Below are 19697 nucleotides of genomic sequence, written 5' to 3'. Positions count from 1 at the left end.
TCTCTCCCTCTCTCCCCCTCCCTCTCTCTTCCCCCCTCTCTCTCTCTCCCTCCCTCTCCCTCCCTCTCTCTCTCCCTCTCTCTCTCTCCCTCCCTCTCTCCCCCCCCCCTCTCTCTCTCTCCCTCCCTCTCCCTCTCTCTCTCTCTCTCTCTCTCTCTCTCTCTGTCTCTCTCTCTCTCTGTCTCTCTCTCTCTGTCTCTGTCTCTGTCTCTCTCTCTCCCTCTCTCTCTCTCTCTCGTAGGCTTTCACGTGTGTGCAGCCGGCTGGTTCAACAAAGGGCGTGTTGGCTACCCCATCGTCAAATCCGGTGCCAACTGTGGGTTCGGGAAGGTCGGCATCATCGACTACGGCTACAGACTGAACAAGAGTGAGAAATGGGACGTCTACTGCTACAACCCACACAGTGAGTAGTAGACAAGCATGACAAATGGCTGTTTAGGCAGTCCTGGGCGGGGGCTTTTAATCGACCATGAGTCTCCATGAGAGATGAGTACATTAAGGCTGAGTCAGAAAGCCCATTGGTCCCAATGATGGGCGAGGTTATGGCACACCAGGGTCAGAATGAGACACATTCAGTGAGACACTTTGCAGGGTCGTCCAAATGACAGAGAGTGGTTACTTGTGGTTCATAGTAGTGTTGTAGAGCAAGTTAACGGAGGCTGGTGGAGGTAGAGGGTATAGGTTTTGATACCATTACCTCATTCTGTTCCGTGTATTACAATGAGCCCCATCCTCCGATTTCTACCTCCTCCAGCCTCCACTGGTGTAGAGGGCCGTCGGTCTAATAATATAATAATAATAACTTTATTTGTATAGCACTTTACATCAAAGTGCTTTACAATAGGTAAGCAGCAGTTTAAAACAATTTAAAACAACTATTTCAATTTAAAAAACACACAATTTCAAAGCACAAATACAATAGGTAAAAACAACAGTAACTACTACTCAGTACTGTATGTGGGCTGGGGGTTGAGTCTGAGTCAGTCAAAGGAGGTCAGTCATTCCATGAGTAAGCAGACTGGAGATGTGATAAGTGAATCAGAGGGTGGTCTATGGGAGGGGGGTGGCGCACAGCTGCTAACCTCAGACGATTCACCGAGGCTTTGTAGACGGAGCGAAACCTCAACGCCTCCAAGCTGTCAGCAGGGGGGAAATGACTCCAAAGGCCAGCGTTCGTTCGTTGATTCATTTCACCCAGAACCCTTCGCGCACACAGGGGCTCATCCATCACGTTTTCTCTTGTTTAAAGATATTTACATTCCAATCCCTCTAAGTATATCTGAAAAGTGCTCAAAAGCAATATTATTTATATGGTATAAACACCCCCAACTAAACTGGCTGTAAAAATGTTTTAAGAGGGTTTGATGATCAAGTTTTAGGAGGGGCAGCCCTGCCAAAGTGCTGCTGGAGAGACAGAGAAGGTTGATCCTGTCTCTCTGATAGAACGGGGCAGCGAAGCAACACCTTGAGGTGAAAGGCCAATGAGACACTAACTATTCGGTTGTTAAGTCGTGACGTGTTTCCGGGTCCAACGTTGGCTGAGGCGCTGTCTTTGAAATGCCTCAGTAATAATAATAATTCATTATATTTGTATAGCGCCTTTCCGAGGCTCAAAGACGCTGACAATATGGGGAAAACGGGAAAGTGCTGCTGTGTCCCTTGTTGTATGAATAGATCCCAGTCTAAAAAATGATTGAACTGTCATTCTACCGCTTTAGTACACTGGTACTCTGGTGCGGGGAATTTCTGGTTTGGACCCCAGAAATTGCTAAACGTCAGACTTAACAACCGAATAGAACTATTGGCTCTTTTTTCTTGAAACGTAGTATTGTACAAAACAGGGGAGGCTGGTGAAGGTAGAAATCAGAGGACGGCCTCATTATAATGCACGTAATGAACGTGCTCCATATCCTTCCTCATTCCATTCCGTACATTACAATGAGGCTGTCCTCCGTTTTGGACCTCCACCACCTTTTGGTCAGTATTTGGGACTTTTCTTGTAGAATTATACTATATTGTACATGGCCACACAGAGCATGCAAGGCTGGTCACCACATGTTACTTAGTTCAGTTGTGTTCTTCATGGAGGATGTCACATTGGATAGAATAGCTAACACTCCCTCACAATCGCAAGTTTGTCTTACACAAGTGTAAGAGAGTCAAATTCTTAGGGTTCAGTTCTTGACGTCACAGTAAGACATCGCAGACAAGACAATAAGGCAATAAGCAGAATTCAAGAACATGTTACGTACATGAGTTATGGGGGGGAATTACATAATTAAACTAATTCAACATAATATGTCATATGTCAACATAGCTCAACATAATATGTCATATGTCAACATAGCTCAACATAATATGTCATTATGTCAACATAGATTAACATGAGTTATGGTTGTCTTAACTGCTCCTCCTGAGACATCTTCTGCCCCTCAGCACTGCGTCTCCTAAGACACCCGCTTTCCCCTCTACCGTGTCCCTAAAAATCTTCTTTTGCTCCCCCTTGTACTGTTTCTCTGTTTCTCCAGTGTAAAAAAAATCTAGGTTTAGAAGAAGGTGATAGGAGAAGGTTTTTCCTTCTATCAGTGGCCCCGGGCCTGAGCTGGATTACTCTTCCTGCTACGTCTGGTGGATTGATGATTCACTTGCTTAGTATTCAAATGTATTGATTGTAAGTCGCTTTGGAATAAGGCGTCTGCTAAATGCCAAAAATTTAAATGTAAATGTTTACGGGGGAATAGCGTAAAACACATTTCTCCACATTCCCCCTCCTAACACTCCAGAGGAAAAGGGGTTTTTGAGTTCATTCTTACTAGTCTGTCAGTGGAGGCTGGCGGAGGTAGAAATGGCGTTGAGCCTGCCCTCCGATTTCTACCCCCACCAGCCTCCCCTGTCTGCAGTCTGTACATGTGGTGCTGATTTTCTTCATTTGTCAGAAGACAAAGGAGTCTCTCTCTTCAATGTCTTACTGTATTCAGTGCTCACACGCGAAATTTAGGAAAACAATTATTGGAAAAAGATGTTTGCTCTTTATTCCCGGAGAGAAACATCCACTGGGCTGATTTCATTCAATGGGAGGAAATCACCTATTCCAAAACACTTCAAACCGACAAAATAGTTCCTATCCAGTGGCGGACTCAGGTTGTTTGAAGGGCAGGGGGGGCGAAAAGAAAAAAAGGGCACCTACTGCACAACATGGGACCCCATCAGTGCACATGGTCAAGTTTAGACCATTGGAAGGGGCAGCCAATAGGGCACATCCTCTAATTTCGCCACTCAAAAAGGCACTTTAGTGTGACGTTTTTCAACTGTGGGGGCACATGGTCAAGTTTAGACCATTGGAGGGGCACCAATAGGGCACGTCCTCTCATTTTCGCCACTCAAATGGGCACTTTTGCCACTCAAATGGGCACTTAGGAGAGACGTTTTTCAACCGTGGGGGCACCAGTAGGGGCAGTCGCCCCCCCTGCCCCCCCCTGAGTCCGCCAGTGTTCCTATCACACCTTATTTATAACCAAATCATCTGCTACCACTTAATGTTAGTCAACACATACTGTAAGCCTAGGCTATGAGGCTTAAGACACACACACACACACACACACACACACACAACACACACTCACACACACACACACACACACAGCACACACCCTCACAACAATGTTATTGGGGGAAAAGTTGGCCTTGAGGTCAGGGAGGCTAGACACCCCATGGTCGCTGGTTCAATCCCCAGATGTGAGTCAGTGATTGGAGGGTTTCTGAAATCTAACTGTCCAGCTACTACATGACTTATGGTCCATGAGAATAAGAAAACACTGGATAAAGACCTAATAAATGGCAAGTATACAATTGCACAATTAGCTACTCTTACAAGCTACACATTTGTGACACTGGTAAAACATTTGTTGTGACACTGGTAAAAAGGGCTGCATGTTGACATTCCACAAATGAGCAAAAACCTTCTTTAAAAAAATGTGTTTTCCATTTTTTTTGCATATTACAAAAGTTGACGTGTTGAAGAGCGCACTCGATATAACAAACAATAGTTTTAGAATCACTAAATACTTATAATTTATTAATTGGATTCACTGTCTCGTCTGGCGTAGGCGACTGGTAAGTGATACTTGGCTTGTAAACAAACTTTCGTTTTAGGACGTGTTCAAAAGCAAGGACAGTGTGATCATCTAATTATGTGTAGTTATGTTGATGTCCTATCAGCATGTCATGTTGACGTTCTATTCTAGTCATGTTAGCACTGACTATTAGCAGTGACTGCTTTGCCTGTGTTTTGATTCAGCTATTTTGGTTTGAGGTCGACCAACATTCAAATAAGCATAATCTTCTTCGACTATGTTCAGATTTCAATGTATGACACATCATTTGCAACATAGTCAATCTACACTTTCATAATCTGGAAGGGAAAAAAATGAGAAAAATGACCATGAAGACTTTTTATAACCAGACCCTGTCATCACATTTGTGCCTCATAAATGTTCCCCATACTAAAGTGTTAGTATCTATATGAACAATCGTGACGTTAGAATTATAAGGTTCTATCTCCATTTTCGTCAAAATTGAGTTTTTTACATAATCTGATCCATTAGGTGTTTATTAATGCCTGTGTGGTGTTATTTTAAAAATGTTGACATTTTTTTGTTACTAATTCATAAAATACAAAGGTTCCATCTCACAGAACATAATGGAATGTAAAGACGTTGACGCTCAATATCTCTGAACTGCCCTAAACGGAGATAGAACCTTATCATTCTAAGCTCACGCAATGCCTTCTGTGTCTCTGTTGTCTCACAGCCAAGGAGTGTGGCGGGGTGTTCACAGACCAGCAGAGGAAGATCCAGTCTCCGTCTTACCCAGAGGAGTACGAGGACGAGCAGATCTGCTACTGGCACATACGTGTGCGCTACGGCCAGAGGATCCACCTCTACTTCCTGGACTTTGATTTGGAAGACGACACCGCCTGTCTGGCAGACTACCTGGAGGTCTACGACAGCTACGACGACGTCAATGGCTACGCTGGGAGGTGAGTATCAGTCCGTGGGGGCTGTGGCGCAGGAGGTAGAGGCTGTGTCTCAGGAGGTAGAGGCTGTGGCGCAGGAGTTAGAGGCTGTGTCTCAGGAGGTAGAGGCTGTCAGGAGGTAGAGTCTGTGTCTCAGGAGGTAGAGGCTGTGTCTCATGCTGTGTCTCAGGAGGTAGAGGCTGTGTCTCAGTAGGTAGAGGCTGTGTCTTAGGAGGTAGAGGCTGTGTCTCAGGAGGTAGAGGCTGTGTCTCAGGAGGTAGAGGCTGTGTCTCTGGAGGTAGAGGCTGTGGCGCAGGAGGTAGAGTCTGTGTCTCAGGAGGTAGAGGCTGGTGGAGGTTGATGCTGTGTCTCAGGAGGTAGAGGCTGTGTCTCAGGAGGTAGAGGCCGTGTCTCAGGCTGTGTCTCAGGAGGTAGAGGCTGTGTCTCAGGAGGTAGAGGCTGTGTCTCAGGAGGTAGAGGCCGTGTCTCAGGAGGTAGAGGCTGTGTCTCAGGAGGTAGAGGCTGTGTCTCAGGAGGTAGAGGCTGTGTCTCAGGAGGTAGAGTCTGTGTCTCAGGAGGTAGAGGCTGTGGCGCAGGAGGTAGAGTCTGTGTCTCAGGAGGTAGAGGCTGGTGGAGGTTGAGGCTATGTCTCAGGAGGTAGAGGCTGTGTCTCAGGAGGTAGAGGCTGTGTCTCAGGCTGTGTCTCAGGAGGTAGAGGCTGTGTCTCAGGAGGTAGAGGCTGTGTCTCAGGAGGTAGAGGCCGTGTCTCAGGAGGTAGAGGCTGTGTCTCAGGAGGTAGAGGCTGTGTCTCTGGAGGTAGAGGCTGTGGCGCAGGAGGTAGAGGCTGTGTCTCAGGAGGTAGAGGCTGTGGTGCAGGAGGTAGAGGCTGTGTCTCAGGAGGTAGAGGCTGTGTCTCTGGAGGTAGAGCCGCCGTCTAATGATCGCAAGGTTGGCAGATCGGCGGTTCGAGCCCCGGCTGGCCACATGTCAAAGTGTCCTTGTGCAAGACCCTGAACCCTAAATTGCTCCCAATGAGCGGGCCGGCCGGCGCCTTGCATGGTAGCTTGCCTACCTCGCCATTGGTGTGTGAATGTGTGTGTGAACGGGTGAATGAGAGGCCGTTGTAAAGCACTTTGGATAATGACTATGAACCTCACCTGTATGACATGTACTACTCAGACAACGGCTGTAACTTGAGTATTTATTGTTATCTACTGTGGAGCCCCACGTTAGACCAACATAACAGTACAACATGGCATTTTCAATACCCAGTATGCATAGCGTTAACAAAACCATGGCAACGGTGAATACATCACAATAACAGTCTATCATGTAAAATCCGTTGCGATCCGCCCCCACCCCACCCTGGACTCCTTCAGACTAGCCCTCAAAACCCATCTGTTCTCCAAGGCCTTTGGCCCCGAGTCACTGTCTCAGTTTTTGCTTTATTGTTTTCAGTTTTGTCTGTCCGTTTCATTCCCTTGTAAAGCGTCCTTGGGTTTTTGAAAGGCGCTATATAAATTAAAGCTATTATTATTATAATTATTATTATTATTAATAAAATGATCACAGTTCTGACTCTGCTTTGGTGGTGGTTTTGTTAGACGATGATGTCTTTATGTCAGTGTTTGATCACAAAAATCTGTTTATTTTTCTACAGGTTCTGTGGCGATTATTTTCCAGACGACATCATTAGCACAGGTACTGTATGACACGATCACATAACTAATCTTTTTTTTTATCACCTGTTTTATCGTCTTATGATCATCATACTGTAATCAGGTTCATGTGGCTCTCAGGGAAGTGGCAGGCGCTGTATCTTTCAAAGGGAACTACGTCTGATTGTCTCAGGTCAAAGGTCATGTTCTCACATGAAAGTCTGAATCGAGAGACCCGGAGCAAGTGGATGAGTTCGCAACATTGTTGCATAAATTATTTCTCTGATTTGCGTTCTCACAGCCCTTCATGTAAACGAAGTAACATACGCAATCGAAGCAACAGACGTGGTAGTTGATTGGTCAGAAAAATGTAGAATTGCCCGTTCGTCCCGCTCTTATCCAGATCAACACGCGTGCGCTGTTGTTTTCCTATGGACAGCCTCGGGCAGTGTTCTCACCAAAAGCGAAGCGAAGCAAAGTGATGGTCGCGTCGTTTGTAACCAAAGCGAAAGCACCCTTTCCAAGCGGAGCATCCGTTGGTTCTTTGCTCCGGGAGCGACTTCGAATGCGCGTTCTCACAGCTCCAAACGACGCAGAGCAAAGCGAACTTTATCCTAAACTCCGTTTCAAGTGAAGCAAATGTTTCTAGTGAGGACACCCCCTCAGATCCAAACCATTGTAATGTATGGAATGGAGTGAGGAATGCAATCAACGTTTGCCTACCATGATCCACACAAATGTAGGCTACATGTCCAAGCTTTGGTTGATTTTGATTTGAGAAATGTGATAAATACTGATCAACTAAAGCGTAAGAGAGAACCTTGTGTATTCAGAACGGGTTTATGGATATCTGTGAGTATCTTTTATTGTTTGATGAACTATCTGACCTCACGAAAGACAATAATACCCTACTTTGAAGCTCACATAATTACAATGACAGTATTTATTCAGTATTATGCATTTATCACCAAGATCACAACACATTATACATCATATAAAAACCAAACACATTCGCCCCGCGGTGGTGTAGCGGTCTACGCACTGGCCGCTAGTGCATGCTGCCCACCGGGGCCGGGGTTCGTATCCCGGCTCGCCAGATCCAGATATGGCCGAGGCACACGGGAAGCGGCATATTGGCCGGCCGCTTCCGAGGGTGGTATAGGAGTATTTCTGGACTAGGATCCGTCGCGCAACACCGCCCCCTGGGCGCCGGAATAACGGTACTGGGCTCGAGGAGCCAGTCAGCCTAGTCTGTCTGGCGGCCTCCTCTGGGACTGCCGGCCACGGGGTCGTGCGGCGGATCCTATGCAATAGGCAGGGGATAATTGGATGCTACGTTGGGTTAAATTGGCTACCAAATTGGGTGAAAAAGGGATAAAATCTGAAAAACAAATAAAAAACAAAAACAAAAAAACAAACACATTAACAAACACATAACATAAATAAAAGCGTATGGGTAGTCTACACAGGGAGGGGGAGTTGCTAAGGGCAGTTGCTAAGGGCAACTGTATGCAGCTCTAAAGAGATGGGTCTTGAGGTCTTAAAAGTTGTACAGTGCCTGCTGCTGACCCCCTAATAAGGACATGAAGATAACCCCACGGCACTTTGAGAAGGAAATTAGTATCTTTTATTTTTTGTGAACTAATCAACCTCAGGAGAGCAGATTATACACTACTTTGAAGATAGTGTATTTCTCACGAAGATAACCTTTAACCTCAGCCGTACGGGCGGCTGTGGGGCAGGAGGTAGAGCCGCCGTCTAATGATCGCAAGGTTGGCCGATCGGCTGTTCGAACCCCGGCTGGCCACATGTCGAAGTGTCCTTGTGCAAGACACTGAACCCCAAATTGCTCCCAGTGAGCGGGCCAGCGCCTTGCATGGTAGTTTGCCACCATTGGTGTGTGAATGTGTGTGTGAATGGGTGAATGAGAGGCCGTTGTAAAGCGCTTTGGATAAAGGCGCTATATAAGTGCAGTCCATTTACCATCTTACAATTTGCTCTGTATCTCCGCTACAGGTAACGTCATGACACTGAAGTTCCTCACTGATGCCTCAGTAACAGCGGGGGGCTTCCAGCTCGAGTACACTGCTGTGAACGCCTCTTTTCCCACCCATTCCCAATATGGATACCCATCCCCAGTCTCTCCGAACGACACTGACTATATCCCTTGACAACTGATGATTAAACAGATTATTTTTAAAACGTTTGTATGGATTGTATTTATAATGTTCTAGTTGTGTTGTTAAATGTTTTTTTAGTGAACCATTGTCATTGAGGAGAGCAACAAAAAACCAAAAAAACTATAATAAATGCATACCCTTTTATATAAGTGTTTCAGATTTGCGTGTTTTGTTAACTGTGTGATTCTGGTGCTGATTGCTTTCACCACTGTTACCTCACTGTCATTGGGTGGTCGGTGTTGACTTTCAATCCTAAGCATGTTGTTTGAAGTACACTGCCCTGCAGAGGCTAACCGCAGTAACTACAATTTTTTTTTATTGAGTTATAAGTGAAATTGAACTTCTCACTCTCAAAACGGGGCGGCTGTGGCGCAGGAGGTAGAGCCGCCGTCTAATGATCGCAAGGTTGGCAGATCGGTGGTTTGAGCCCCGGCTGGCCACATGTCGAAGTGTCTTTGGGCAAGACACTGAACCCCAAATTGCTCCCAGTGAGCGGGCCAGCGCCTTGCATGGCAGCTTGCCACCATTGGTGTGTGAATGAATGAATGAATGAATGAATGAATGGACTTTATTGTCATTGCTACAGTACAGGTACCAAACAACGAAATTTAGGAGGGGTGGCTCCCCTGGTGTTAGGAAAGGAAACATTTTTAAAAAAAAAATAAATCACAAGAAGGGAAGGAGCTGGTTTACATAAATAAAGGCTATGTACACTATCCACTATACTATACTGTACAGATAGACAACTAGGGTTGTCATATTGCACAATAGTATTGTTTCACGTTATTTAAAGTGTCACAGTTTGCAGGCTTGAAATGTACATGTTTGTGCCTCAGCACTACACATGATTTTTTCAGTCCAGCAGCTGCCATACAATCCGTCCAGACTGTCCAGGGCCCAGAACTTAGGTCTTTGCTGTGTTCAGGGCCTGGACGGCCCTGTGGTAGAAGCTGTTCTTCAGTCTGTTTGTCTTAGCGGCCAGGGTCCTGAACCGCCTTTTCGAAGGCAGCCTGGTAAAGTGTTCGTACCCAGGGTGGGTCGGGTCCCTGGAGATCTTGGAGGCCTTCCTGAGACAGCGTGTGTTGTACAGCTCTTCCAGAGAGGCTGTTGTAAAGCGTTTTGGATAAAGGCATAGCTATATAAGTGCAGTCCATTTACCAGAATTTTTAAGCCATTTTTCTCAGTTTCACTGTTTGCATAGTTACTGAGGTTAGCTTCTGCAGGGTAGGACAGTAGAGCAACATCCAGCCCAAAAGCAGGTATCAAAGCTGTGTGCTGGAAGACCGAGTGCATCGGTGGCGGTGCTCTTTTTTTAATTTCCTGTCTTTTCAGTCTTTCAAATGTGGAACTCTTTGACCTTATGGTTATTATCAACCCTTGGACTGATGATGCATGTTGCATGATGATGATGATGATCATCATCATCATCATCATCGCCCAGGCAGTTGTCCCCACATACTTCAAGTCAACAACCATTGTGCCGGTGCCAAAGAATGACTTCTGCCCTGTTGCCCTCACCCTCACCCCCCATCATCGAGAGGTTGTTCCTGGCCCACCTAAACCCCCCCCCCCCCCCCCCCACACACACACACTAGGCCACCATCACTTCGCCTACGACAAGAACAGGTCAACGGAGGACGCCATCTCCACGGCACTTCACTCCACCCTGACACTAGATACTGTACAAGAACAGGTCAACGGAGGACGCCATCTCCACGGCGCTTCACTCCGCCCTGACACTAGATACTGTACAACGGAGGACGCCATCTCCACGGCGCTTCACTCCGCCCTGACACTAGATACTGTACAAGCAGAGGACGCCATCTCCACGGCACTTCACTCCACCCTGACACTAGATACTGTACATCTCCACGGCACTTCACTCCGCCCTGACACTAGATACTGTACAACGGAGGACGCCATCTCCACGGCACTTCACTCCGCCCTGACACTAGATACTGTACAAGCAGAGGACGCCATCTCCACGGCACTTCACTCCACCCTGACACTAGATACTGTACAACGGAGGACGCCATCTCCACGGCGCTTCACTCCGCCCTGACACTAGATACTGTACAAGCAGAGGACGCCATCTCCACGGCACTTCACTCCACCCTGACACTAGATACTGTACATCTCCACGGCACTTCACTCCGCCCTGACACTAGATACTGTACAAGCAGAGGACGCCATCTCCACGGCACTTCACTCCGCCCTGACACTAGATACTGTACATCTCCACGGCACTTCACTCCGCCCTGACACTAGATACTGTACAAGCTTCACTCCACCCTGACACTAGATACTGTACATCTCCACGGCACTTCACTCCGCCCTGACACTAGATACTGTACAAGCAGAGGACGCCATCTCCACGGCACTTCACTCCGCCCTGACACTAGATACTGTACATCTCCACGGCACTTCACTCCGCCCTGACACTAGATACTGTACAAGCTTCACTCCACCCTGACACTAGATACTGTACAAGCAACACCTGACTTCAGCTCAGCATTCAGCGCCATCATCCCCTCCAAGCTGGTCAACAAACTCAGTGACCTCGGTATCACCACCGCCCTCTGCAACTGGACCCAAACCAACACACTCGATCATATAACAACCACACAGATTAACAAACACAGAACATAAATAAAAGCATACGTGACAGCAGCTGGTGAAAGCGGGAACAAGTTGGCAACTGACCAAATGTCAAACCGACTTTTATTCGGAAAAATGTTGTTGAAAATCAATGACACACTCACTAGTCAAGCCAAAATATTGCAATGTCATGGATTCAGTGAGTAGTGGTTGGGGTAGTCTACACAATAATCTCCACAGTGGGGACGGGGAACTATGCAGCTCTAAAGAGATGGGTCTGGAGGTCTTAAAGGTTGGACAGTACCTGTTGCTGACCCCCCTTAATAAGGGCATGAAGATAACCCCATGGTCTCTAACTATCACTTCATGTTCAAGATTCAAGATTCAAGATTCAAGATAGCTTTATTGTCTTGTCACACAGTGACAGAAATTCTCCTTCGACAGGCAGAAGTGCAGCTCAATAATACATTTCCACATTAAAAACACACATAGGTCACATACATTAATACATATAATACAAACAGACAGACATAGCAGTGTTTATAAAATGTAGTGCCTATTTAAAACGTCCAGTCATTTAAAAATAATAGTAAAAACGATCACTCTCATGTTTTGTACTATTATCGCTATTTGCATTTCTGGTTAGAAACTACATTTCGTTGCCTGGTACTTGTCTTGTTACTCTGCAATGACAATAAAGTTGAATCTAATCTAATGATGATTATAATAATATATCCTGGTGAAAATATGAGTAATGGAGTGTAGCCTAGTGACTAGGATAAATACATGTACAATGTAGAAGAAAACACCAAATAATATAATTTGATAATAGATATTTAAAAATGTGTTGCAGTTGCTTTAAAAAACAAATATAAACAGGAATTATTTGATAAATATAAGTTAGAGGAGCTTGAAAATAACGTGAACTAGTATTTTTGTAATTATTTAGTTATCTTTTGCTATAGTGGATAGGTATATTATTGTTGATATTGATAGATAATTTATTGCATAATAATATGATACTGTAAGGAAGGGGCAGGACCAGATAAGCTTTGCTTCTTTCTATCCCTTCTCGAACAAAACCATTGTTGACTATTACTTCCATGTCTAGGAAGATATATGTTATTTTAATTTATATCTTATTTTATTTGTATTTTTTTTCTTTTTAAATTTAGTTTTTGTTATTTTTGGTTATTACAAATGTGTGTGTTTTTTATGGTTGAAATGTTCGTGATAAATAAATCAACCCCAAATCAAATCAAGTTTTTAAAAGGTTTTTCCTAAATATTATTTCAAGTTTTGCATCTTCAGGAAGGGGCGGTCCTTGGTGCGCCGGGTCAAAGGTGAACCCAGACGGCGTCGGCGTGCTAAATTCGCGCCAGCAGCATTTTCGCGGGGGACAGAGAGAGAGAGAGACATTTAAGGCCACGGACTCCTAAGATAACATTCTGCTGTTTACATTTGAACATAGTTAATACTCCATGCTGGCAGTGTAACCGTCGGCGTGCTGCATGGTATCTCTGTTCACAACCACTCTGTTATCTACCGAGGACATCGAGGTGAGTAAGTTTAATCTCTGCTTCCTTTTTCTGTTTGTGTTTATCTCCGAGCGAAACAGCGTTTATTTAACATTAACAGAGGAGAGAGAATGAAACATTTACACGGTGTCAACGTTGAGCTCCCTGCTCGAGTATCACGTCTTCAACGTGTCGTTTTGTGGGGCTGACATGCTTAGCCAGCTGATTAGCTAGCAGGCTAACTTTGTTGTCCACCCAGGGCAGATCTCTGTGCACCCCGGGGGGATGGGCCAGCCCATATGCATACGTCGGTGCAAATGCCTCGTAAACAGACACATGATGGGCAAGCCACCACTAGTTATTAACACACAGGTCAGGTTGCCACGGGGGTTGATTCGATGATTAGGTCACCGCTAGGTAATGATGGTGATGGCGGTGAGCTAGTTATATTCTTCCAAAGTTAGTAAGTTGTTTAGCTTGAATGATCATGACGTGAAATGCCCTGCCCCTGTATGTATGCATGTATGTATGTAGATATGCATGCATGTATCCAGCAGGTAGTTAGTTAACGACAGTATGCATTGTTGCATGTATGTATGTGGGTAGGTGGGTGGGTAGGTGGGTAGGTAGGTGGGTAGGTGGATAGGTAGGTGGGTAGGTGGATAGGTAGGTGGGTAGGTGGATAGGTAGGTGGGTAGGTGGGTAGGTGGATAGGTAGGTAGGTGGGTAGGTGGATAGGTAGGTGGGTGGGTGGGTAGGTAGGTAGGTGGGTAGGTAGGTAGGTAGCTATGTGGGTAGGTGGGTGGGTAGGTGGATAGGTAGGTAGGTGGGTACTGGGTAGGTAGGTAGGTAGGTGGGTAGGTGGGGGGGTAGGTAGCTGGGTACTGGGTAGGTAGGTAGGTAGGTGGGTAGGTAGGTAGGTGGGTAGGTATGTATGTAGGTGGGTGGGTAGGTGGGTGGGTAGGTAGGTAGGTAGCTATGTGGGTGGGTGGGTGGGTAGGTGGATAGGTAGGTGGGTGGGTAGGTAGGTGGGTGGGTAGGTAGGTGGGTGGGTAGGTAGGTGGGTGGGTAGGTAGGTAGGTGGGTAGGTAGGTAGGTGGGTGGGTGGGTAGGTAGGTAGGTGGGTAGGTAGGTAGGTGGGTAGGTAGGTGGGTGGGTGGGTAGGTAGCTGTGTGTGTGTATGTATGTGGCCTCTGGTTGACTGGCCCTCTGTCTCCCCCAGGGTGAGAGGATTATGTATGTATGTAAGTAGGTAGGTGGGTGTGTGTATGTATGTATGTATGTATGTGTGTATGTGTGTGGGTGGGTGGGTAGCTGTGTGTGTGTGGGTGGGTGGTGGCCTCTGGTTGACCTCTGTGTCCCCCAGGGTGAGAGGATGATGTAGGTAGGTATGGGATGTATGTATATATGTGGTTGACTGGCCCTCTGTCTCCCCCAGGGTGAGAGGATGATGGCTGTATGTATGTAGGTAGGTAGTTAGGTGGTGGTGGTCTCTGGTTGACTGGCCCTCTGTCCCCCCCAGGGTGAGAGGATGATGGCTGTATGCATGCATGTATGTAGGTAGGTAGGTGGGTGGGTGGGTGGGTGGGTGGGTGGGTATGTGGTGGTGGTCTCTGGTTGACTGGCCCTCTGTCTCCCCCAGGGTGAGAGGATGATGTATGTATGTATGTAGGTGGGTGGGTGTGTGGTGGTTGACTGGCCCTCTGTGTCTCCCCCAGGGTGAGAGGATGATGGCTACGGTGCCCCTGACCAGCTCCAGCCTCCTCCCCCTCCTGGAGTCTCTGGAGGACAGTGCGGCTGGACAGCCGGAGCAGACAGACGCCTACCTCACCATAGCAAAGTAGGTGTCCCAAGCCTCCATCTCTCTCTCTCTCTCTCTCTACCTCCATCTCTCTCTCCCTTCATCTCTCTCTCCCTTCATCTCTCTCTCTCTCTCTCTACCTCACCATAGCAAAGTAGGTGTCCCAAGCTAGCGACCACGTCTGTTTACTAAGACTCTGATGAACTGAAAATGTTCTTGATATACAGCAGTTGTTTTTTACTCTTTAAATGTATGACATTTGTATCTTTGTAACAGTTTATGTACCGGTACACACTCTACCTCCCTGCTTGGCTGCCTGGCCAGTTTGCCCTCACAGAATAGGTTTCTAACCTCAACTGTTCTTACCTGATCAAATAACGGTTAAATAAAACAAACACTCGCTCAGCTGGGAATTCACCAAATCAGGTGTAGTGCTGAGGCACAAACATGTACATTTCAAGCCTGCAAACTGTGACACTTTAAATAAATGTGAAATAATACTATTGTGCAATATGACAACCCTAGTCGTCTATCTGTACAGTATAGTACAGTGGATTGTGTACATAGCCCTTATTTATGTAAACCAGCTCCTTCCCTTCTTGTGATTTTATTTTATTTTTAAAGTTTTTTTTTCCCCCTTTCCTAACACCAGGGGAGCCACCCCTCCTAAATTTCGTTGTTTGGTACCTGTACTGTAGCAATGACAATAAAGACCATTCATTCATTCATTCATTCATTCATTCATTCAATTGTGGGCAATTGCCACTATGATGCAGTCATATTGATGATCAGCATTGCCTTTGTCTCACTGTAAATCCTAAAGTAAAAGAGAGTGCGCTGAGACATCTACTGCCCCTCACCACTGCGTTTCCTGAAGACACCCGCTTTTCCCCTCTACTGTGTCCCTAAAAACTTCTATTGCCCCCCCTGTACTGTTTCTCTGTTTCTCCAGTGTCTAAATATAAAAAAATAAATTAAAAAAAAGCCTAGGTTTAGAAGAAGGTTTTTCCTTCTATCAGTGGCCCCGGGCCTGAGCTGGATTACTCTTTCTGCTACGACTGGTGGATTGATGATTCACTTGCTTAGTATTCAAATGTATTGATTGTAAGTCGCTTTGGAATAAGGTGTCTGCTAAATGCCAAAAATGTAGTGTAAATGCGCTGTCCATCCCGAGGGGAAGCACTTATGTGTCTGTTGTTTTACTGTATTTCCATGTACGTTGACCTAATTTGATTCCTGGGTGTTTCTCTTTCCAGTCGTCTCAATGGAGAAGGAGGGCGACACTTCGTCCCTGTAGTTGTAAAGTACTTTCCACGGCTGGGTAAAACCTTACAAGTGAGTGTGAACTTAATATATCCAACTGTAGAAGTTGTGTGTACTTAATGTATCCAACTGTAGATGCTATATCAGACTTTTTTTTGTATGAGTGTACTGTATTGTGGGCATGGCTTTATTGGTTACTTTGTACATTGACAGCATCATCTTATAAAAACACAATAGCAGAAATCAGAGAACGGTCTCACTGTGTCGCATGTCACCCATGTTGGGTACCGTTCATCATTCCATACTGTACCTCCGCCAGCCTCCACTGTATACAGCAAACACACATCGTCATTAATGGTCAGTAATGTTGTAATGCCTCTGTCCTGTTGTCTAGGCCCATATCTCCAGTCCTAACGCTGAGCTGAACCAGGCCGCCCTCCAGGCCCTGGGGGTCTGTCTGTTCAACACCACCATCATCTCTGCAATCCCAGGTGCGGAATCTTTTTTAAATAATGTTTTGTGGTGACTCACTGTACATAAGACATTCCCTAGACTAGGGAGGCGGTACGGCTCCTTTAAGACAAGGAGTTGAGAGTTCAACCCAGGGGCTTTCTGGGTAGTGTTGAGAGTTAGCCATTCCTGTTAGAGACACGAGAGTTTGAAGTGAAGTTGTTGGTACACTATGTGCTGTTGCACTGTTATGCTATTGCTGCTGTTCTGACATTCAAAGTTGGGAAGTAAAACGTCCGACTCGACAACCTGTCTACCTGTCTACCTGTCTACCGTCTCCTCGTTTCTACGCACTCCCACAGTCTCTTCTTTTAATAATCAATACAACAGAGAAAGAAACATGCTTCCTCTTCCGCATGCATAACATACAATGACACACCTACAAACCCTAAGAGGTTTAGGTTAGCCCCTGTTCAGTTTATGTTCACAGTTTATGATGAGAATGAATTATGGGGCGGCTGTGGCGCGCAGGAGGTAGAGCCGCCGTCTAATGATCACAAGGTCGGCAGATTGGCGGTTCGCGAGATTGGCGGTCCACATGTCGAAGTGTCCTTGGGCAAGACACTGAACCCCAAACTGCTCCCAGTGAGCGGGCCGGCTGGCGCCTTGCATGGTAGCTTGCCTACCTCGCCATTGGTGTGTGAATGTGTGTGTGAATGGGTGAATGAGAGGCCGTTGTAAAGCGCTTTGGATAAAGGCGCTACTATATAAGTCAGTCCATTTACCATTTAATTAGTTGAGTACACATGATTTTGACTCTGTCTTTTTCCCTCTTTCAGAAAGCTTTGCAGAGGAGCTGTTGTTGTCGCTGTCCTCTTTGGTGGTGAAGTCCACAGACAAGAACACGTGCACACGAGCACTATGGGTCATATCCAAGCAGAACTTGCCCCGAGAGGTGGTTGCCAAGAAGGTGAGTTTCAGCATAGAGACTAGATGCACTCTGGGTGTTGTTGGGTGCGTTTGTAAATACTAGAGATGCTCCGATCAGGGTTTTTGGTGCCGATCACCGATCACTGGAATCAGTGATCTGCCGATCCGATATCACCGATCACCGATCACAGCGTCGAAAATGGCAATTGAAGCATTCTATTTATTGTGTAGCATTATTTATGTTTTTAATTATTCTTAACACCATTGACATTGTATATTAAGTATTCAAATGAAATTAGGAAATGAGAAAGTATCATGAATTGACAACCATCTGTTTTATTGAATTCACAACCACCTGTAGCTTACTTCAGGAAAAACAAATAAAATGTGAAAATAAAAATCATAATAAATCAAATGTACACTGTCACATCAAATGTGCAACATTCCACTCGAATGAGAGGAACTATGGGCTCTTAGAGAACTTGGAGCTTATACTGTAGCTTTCCTGAGGAACAATAAACATACCCAAACTAAACTGCAACATAAACAGGCTATAGCCAAATATAAAATACTGTTTCAAGTCAGTCAGTTTCAAGTCATATTTAGGAGGAGATAAGACAAGATAAGATAATCTTAAACAAGACAATACAAGATAAGACAAGATAAGACAAGACAAGATTAGACAAGACAAGATAAGATAACAGCAATAATCAATAAAACAAAAAAACAAAACAGTGCACCTAAGGAGATTTCAGACTCAAACCTTACTTCTTAAGCAGCATCACTGGCAGATTAGCCTTGAGAAATACAAGCATCTCAGCGTTTTTGGCACTCACCCTGTTCCTCTTATCATCTAAAATATGTCCTGCTATGCTGAAAAGTCGCTCGCTATCTACACTTGTGCAAGGTGCACAGAGGAAGACCTAAAACTCGCGCTCTAATAGTTGTTGTTGCTATGGGCCTTAGCCTAGCTTAGTGACTTCCTGCTCGCGGGGTCACATGACGTCGCTGAACACTACCTACACTACGCTCGTGAAGTCGCGCTGGAACTCTGACCAGCACTCGTGGAACGCCTCTCGTCCAATCAAAGCACTCGGTCCCTTTATGACGTCGAGCCCAGTGTGCGCTTCGGCGCTCTCGGAGCGAATCGACGAACGCAGCAAATGGTATGATATTCGTGGTATTGAAAGACCTTGCGTGCGTTCCTCGAGGTATTTCTTTTGTGCAGACATTACAAACTGCATATTTGTTGTCTCTTTCCGACACTGTGTAATATTGCCAGACTGGCGACGCCATTTCTCTATGTAAACTGTTCGGCTGTGTTTGATCGGCCGTTTTGAGAACTCCGATCAAAACCGATCAAGGGCATATCGGGCGATATCGATCGGCGCCGATCAGATCGGAGCATCTCTAGTAAATACGCTATGGAAATCTGATCAGCGCTCATAGAATCCCTCTTGTCCAATCAAATGACTTAAATGGTAAATGGACTGCACTTATGTAGCGCCTTTTTTGCTGCTCCAAAGCGTTTTACAACGGCCTCTCGTTCACCCATTCACACACACATTCACACACCAATGGCAGCAAGCTGCCATGCAAGGCGCCTGCCGGCCCGCTCACTGGGAGCAATTGATCTAGTCTGGAAAAAAACATGTTATTCCAGACTTAATGCTGCAATATTCCAACTTAAGAATTTAAAAAACCAGATAATTTGCACAGATCTAAGTTGCAGCATTACCTAGAGCGAGCCTATTGTATGCAGGGTTCCCGCGCTGGTCTTACAAAGCCTTAAAGTCTAAAATCCAGCAATCCTACTTACAAGGCCTAAAAAGGTCTCACATTTCAGTTATTCGGTGTAGGGTTAGTAGGGTTAATTAGGTGCTAGGTCTTAAAAATTAGATCCTGCAAGGAATTCAGTCCCACCACATCTATTTACTCGGAAATTAATCAAGCTGGAACCAAAAAAATGCGAAATCACTTTCCTTTTTGTCTGTATGGCAGTGAAATCCCTAATTTCATCACCTCGAGGATGACAAAAAGCTATCATATTATGGTGTCGCAATAGGTCTGAAATTCTATTCAAAGGGGTCTATAAAAAGGTCTTTAATGGTCTTAAATTTGACTTGTTGAAACTTGTAGGAACCCTGTGTATGTTTGACAGAGGTCATGAAGCAGGTTGACATGTTGGAGAGATGCTGAAACACAAACCCACAAATGACCTGAGCGCTCTGAACATGTTGCTATGGGAAAGTCAGGAGTTTTGAAATGACAGGTCGTGACGTTAGA

General features: G+C 45.6%; 1 protein-coding gene across 1 annotated transcript; it reads left to right on the top strand.

Annotated features, from left to right (window-relative positions):
- Positions 1-241: 241 nt before the first annotated feature.
- On the top strand, positions 242-8843 carry LOC308175360 (tumor necrosis factor-inducible gene 6 protein-like; the record flags this gene model as incomplete). The annotated part of the gene is made up of 4 exons (XM_080551037.1): positions 242-403; positions 4810-5038; positions 6675-6715; positions 8689-8843. Coding segments are annotated over 4 exons (587 nt in total), but the record flags the coding sequence as incomplete, so codon positions are not given.
- Between the last annotated feature and the right edge of the window lie 10854 nt (positions 8844-19697).

Source organism: Nansenia antarctica (genome assembly GCF_963989245.1).
Source record: "Nansenia antarctica genome assembly, contig: SCAFFOLD_667, whole genome shotgun sequence".
Lineage (NCBI taxonomy): Eukaryota > Metazoa > Chordata > Actinopteri > Argentiniformes > Microstomatidae > Nansenia > Nansenia antarctica.
The sequence above is the reverse complement of the archived record's forward strand: the minus strand, read 5'-3'. Positions and strand labels throughout refer to the sequence as shown.